At 37.8% G+C, this 5,000-nt stretch overlaps 1 protein-coding gene and 1 long non-coding RNA gene across 2 annotated transcripts in view; both read left to right on the top strand.

The window, feature by feature from the left end:
* LOC147466591 (uncharacterized) overlaps nucleotides 1–3,918 on the top strand; it is a 4,251-nt gene extending 333 nt beyond the window's left edge. Inside the window, exons 1-2 of the mRNA XM_086535279.1 lie at nucleotides 1–3,063; nucleotides 3,163–3,918. The exon at nucleotides 1–3,063 is cut by the window's left edge and continues 333 nt beyond it. Of these exons, the coding sequence (XP_086391405.1) occupies nucleotides 1–3,063; nucleotides 3,163–3,918 (3,819 nt within the window). The remainder of the gene's footprint in view (nucleotides 3,064–3,162) is intronic.
* Nucleotides 3,919–4,161: 243 nt separating this feature from the next.
* Nucleotides 4,162–4,466, top strand: LOC147466590 (uncharacterized). Its single transcript, XR_015190827.1, has 2 exons — nucleotides 4,162–4,245; nucleotides 4,341–4,466. It is a non-coding gene; the product is annotated as an uncharacterized LOC147466590 (long non-coding RNA).
* Nucleotides 4,467–5,000: the final 534 nt, after the last annotated feature.

Below are 5,000 nucleotides of genomic sequence, written 5' to 3'. Positions count from 1 at the left end.
TGGAATAAAGAGGATTACCATGTTTACTTGGGATCGCTTTTGAGAGGCCATGCTTTGAAAGTGTACGTATCGTTGCCTGATGAAACGGTGAAAAACTATGATAAGTTGAAAGAGGCTTTGCTTAGAGCTTACTCAGTAGATGCTGATAGATATCGACGTTTGTTCCGCGAGAGTAAATGTGGGGAGAAGGAATCTTATATTCAAATGGTCGTTCGTATGGAGCATTATTTAGACAGATGGATTTCTCTAAGTAACGTTGATAAGGATTATAATTCAATTTTTGATTTCTTGGTTAGAGAACAGATTCTTAATAATTGCAGTACTGATTTGAGGGTGTTCTTAAAAGAACATGATTACGGTAATGCTAATGAATTGGCCGAAGCAGCCGAGAGATACAGAAGTGCTCATTTTCGTAGCAGATCTTCGAGGTTTTCTCAGCAGAGCAAGTGTAATGTAAGTAAGGATCACATAGAATTAACATGTCACGGCTGTGGTAAGACTGGTCACATTAGGCCTAACTGTCCTGAAAACCCGAAAAATTTAAAGAGAATAAGCACTACTAGTGGTAAAGTTAACTTTGTTTTTGAGTCGGAACTAAAACCAAATACTTGCATCATTGATGATAATGGATGTATTTTCAATAAGCGTGCTGAAGTGATGCTTGACTCTGGTTGCTCTACTGTCGTTGTGAAGGATAGTCTGGTTCCAGCGAATTATAAACATGGAAAACTGGTGAAGGTGTATGATTATCTGGGAATTCCTAATTATTTCCCACAGATAAGATGTTTCATAAAGTCTAGATTCTTTACTGGTTGGGTTAATGCTATTGCCGCCCCCATAAAATTTGCAGACATATTAATTGGACTTTTTCCAGGTGTTAAAATCCCGCCTGATTCCAAACCTGCTGACGATCCTGATTCTGCCCGTCCTGATCCTGATCCTGTCCGTCCTGATCCTGGTCCTTCCGAATTATCTGAAGATCCTAACTTATCCCTTCCTAACTTTTCGAGTCAATTAAATAAGGTATGTAATGACATTCGTTCTGGTGATCCGTCATTAGAGGTTGTCATGGGTGTGGAGACTCGTGCTATGACAAAGAAATCAGATGAAAGTAAGCCTTTGAATTGTGTCGCAGTGTCACAACTTGACATTAATAAAAGCGATGTAATTAATGCACAGAATACATGTCCTACTTTGAGATCAATTAGGGAAAAGATAGAGACAGGAAGTATATGTAAAGTTAAGAACAGAATCGTAAAATACGAACTGATTGGAGGGTTAATTTATAGAATCTGTTTGGATAGCAAATACGACCATGAAGTGGGTGAAAAGCAATTGATTGTTCCTGAAGTTTATAGAAGTAAAGTACTAAGCCTTGCACATGACTCATTGACAGCAGGTCATTTTTCACATAGGAAAACTAGCATTAAGATATTTAGAAAGTTTTTCTGGCCTGGAGCAGCTGCAGATATTAAACGCTATTGCAGATCATGTCACATATGCCAAAAAGTTGCGCACAAAGGCAGTGTAAAGAGGGTGCCGATGAAAACTGTTCCCGTCATTTCTGAGCCTTTCTCACGTGTTGCTATTGACATTGTTGGCCCAATAACTCCTTGTTCTGACCGTGGACATAAATATATATTAACTATGATAGATTATGCGACTCGTTTCCCCGAAGCGGTCTGTCTAAAGAACATCGATACTGTAACGATTGCAGAAAGTTTAGTTGATATTTTCTCTCGGGTTGGCATTCCAAAAGAAATCTTATCGGATCGCGGTACGCAATTTAGATCAGATTTGATGGCCGAAATTCATAGATTACTTTCAGTTAAAGCTCTATATACAACGCCGTATCATGCGTGTTGCAATGGCGCGGTTGAACGCTTAAATGGAGTCTTGAAAGCAATGATTAAAAAGCTCTGCTCTGACCATCCGCAAGACTGGGACAGATACCTTCCCGCTGTTCTTTTTGCTTACAGAGAAATCCCGAACGATTCGTTGAAGTTTTCTCCGTTTGAACTTCTTTATGGTAGACAAATTAGAGGTCCACTTACAATTTTGCACGAACTTTGGTCGAACGATGATATCGAGAGTGAAGTAAAGTCTACGTATCAATATGTGACTGATTTAAGATCTAGATTAGAGGAAACAGCCAAGTTAGCCGTCTCTCAAGCTGAAATTAGTAGCAAGAATTATAAAAGCTATTACGATCTAAAATCTAGGAATCGTAAGCTAATGATAAATGATGAAGTGCTTGTACTCTTGCCAACTAACCACAATAAAATGATTATGCAATGGAAAGGGCCTTATCCTGTCATAGATGCTAAAGATAATGGAGTAGATTATCTTATAAAAGTTCGTGGAAAAAGTAAATTATTTCACATCAATATGTTAAAGCGGTACTACCGCCGCGATGAATCTGCACTTAGGAAAAGCAAAATGGTGAATGTATGTGTGGTAGATGAAAATGATAATGATAATGAAGGTGAAACCATGTATCTTGAAATGGAGAGTAATGATTCATTAAATATAGGTAATGATCTAAGTGTACAGAAAAAGGATGATATAAATAGTCTTATTTCTGAATATCCTGATGTATTTACAGATAAACCAGGGCGTACAAACTCTATAGAGCATGTAATCAAGCTTGAGACCAGTAAACCTGTTTGTAAAAAGCCTTATCCCATACCATATAACCTAACTGATGTATTCAACAAGGAAGTTGATAAGATGCTTGAGCTTGGCATAATAGAACCATCTGTGTCACCTTATTGTTCACCTGTTGTACTTGTAAGGAAACGCGATCAAAGTTACAGATTTTGTATTGACTTTCGAAGTTTAAATGACATTACAATTTTTGACTGTGAACCGATGCCTACTACAGATGAAGCTTTAGGTAACTTTAGAAATGATCTATATTTTACTGAGGTAGATCTTAAACTAGGCTATTGGCAGATCCCCCTGTCTGCCGAATCCAAGGTTTATACCGCATTTTCAACTAATAGAGGTCTTATGCAATTTGTGAGGATGCCATTTGGTCTTAAAACAGCCTGTGCTACATTTGTTAGACTAACGAGGAAAGTTATTTTTGGATTAAAAAATACTGACTGTTATTTTGACAATATTGTAATTCATAATTTTAACTGGTTTGAACATTTACAGGATCTGAGGAGTTTGCTGGATAGATTACGTTTACATGGCTTAACAGCTGGTGTAAGTAAGTGCTTCTTTGGGTACAATAAAATAAATTATCTTGGAGTTGTTCTTGGAAAAAACGTTATTGAACCACCTGAGGAGAGGATAAAAGCAATTCAGTCAATGCCTTTACCAGAAACCAAAAAGGAGCTAAGATCATTCATTGGAACAATTTCCTACTATAGAAAATTCATTCCTAACTTTGCAGACATAAGTGCTCCTATGAACCAGCTATTAAAGAAAAATTCTAGTAATAAACTGAATTGGAATAATGACCAAGTTGCTAGCTTTCATGAACTTAAATCTAAAATATATGATAAGCCAATATTGTGTCTTCCTGATCATACAAAGACGTTTTATTTACGTTGTGACGCCTCTGAAAATGGTTTAGGGGCCGTTCTACTGCAAGAACATAATGAAACAAAGATGCCCATAGCTTATGCAAGCAGGAAGTTACTGGATAGAGAAAAGAATTTTGCAACCATAGAAAAGGAATGTTTATCAATTGTTTGGGCTGTAAATAAATTCAAGACTTACCTCTATGGCAAAGAATTTGTTTTGGAGACTGATCAACAACCCTTAGTGTACCTCAGAAATATGAAAAACTCAAATGGTAAATTAATGAGATGGTCTCTGGCATTGCAAGGTTATTCCTTTATGATTCATTATATAAAGGGTAAAGAAAATGTTGGTGCGGATATTCTGAGCCGCTGTATACAGTAAATCTGTTATATCTGACTTAAAATATCGATTTTAAGCTTGGTTAAGGGGCATTGTAAAGGGATTAATATAACAGCTTTACTAATTTCAAACATAAGTGTTATGATAATGTAAAGAATGTAAAACAATATTTGAATATCTACGAGGAAATAATTACCCTTATTAAATATCGATATACATCGATATACATGTTAACAATTAATTTATATCTTAACTCCCTTATTTTGTAATGCGCATGCGCGTAGGTATGCCTCACCTGGTATTGCTCCACTATACAATCGGTCACTTAGCCATACCACCTGTTCGAGTGAGCACGGTGACCCTCACCTCGTGAGTACAGCGATAGCTATCTTATTACGCTGGTACATATAGCGTGGTAATATTGTAAATACACCATATTTATATTGTATTTCTATTCTTTTCAGTCTTATTTTTGTATTTGGTTATTTTATGACGTTGACGCCAGGCGCCACTACAGTGTGCCTCTCATGTCCCCCGAAACTCTAATATTCGGAGGAGCGCCAAGCTTTAACAAGCCCCGTGACACCTGGGCGGTTTGACACGCTCGAAGGGACGTGATTTCTGAACTATATTATTTGTAATGTACATATGTTTTTGTAAATATAAGGTGAATGGTATCTAATCTTTATATAACCCCTTTTTGGAAGTGAAGAGTACGATAAAGCTAAAAGTGCAATACTACCAATGATAAATTTCCATATATAATGAAAGATCCTTTTTACACAAAGCACGCCCCTTGATAACGTTTACCTGGTAACCTCGATTCTCACCATTGCTCAGAGAATCCTGGATCAGGGAAGACGCATCATCATCAACTGGATCCCAAGCCATGTTGGTATTGAAGGGAATGACGTAGCTGACAGGTTAGCGGAGGAAGGCAGGAAGAAACCCTTGAGTGATCTTGTGGTGCATCCTAGCCGGGAACTGCTAAGGCGTAAAACGATGGTTGCAGGGCAGGTCGGTGCCCTGCAGCGACATAGAGAGGAAGCGAGAACCTCCCTCTCGGCCAGCTGGTACTCAAACGCCACAGGCTATGAGTCGCTGATAATCTCTCCTAGAACATC

Source organism: Penaeus japonicus, unplaced genomic scaffold (genome assembly GCF_977035675.1).
Source record: "Penaeus japonicus unplaced genomic scaffold, GWHDUDI00000001_assembly GWHDUDI00000043, whole genome shotgun sequence".
Lineage (NCBI taxonomy): Eukaryota > Metazoa > Arthropoda > Malacostraca > Decapoda > Penaeidae > Penaeus > Penaeus japonicus.
The sequence above is the reverse complement of the archived record's forward strand: the minus strand, read 5'-3'. Positions and strand labels throughout refer to the sequence as shown.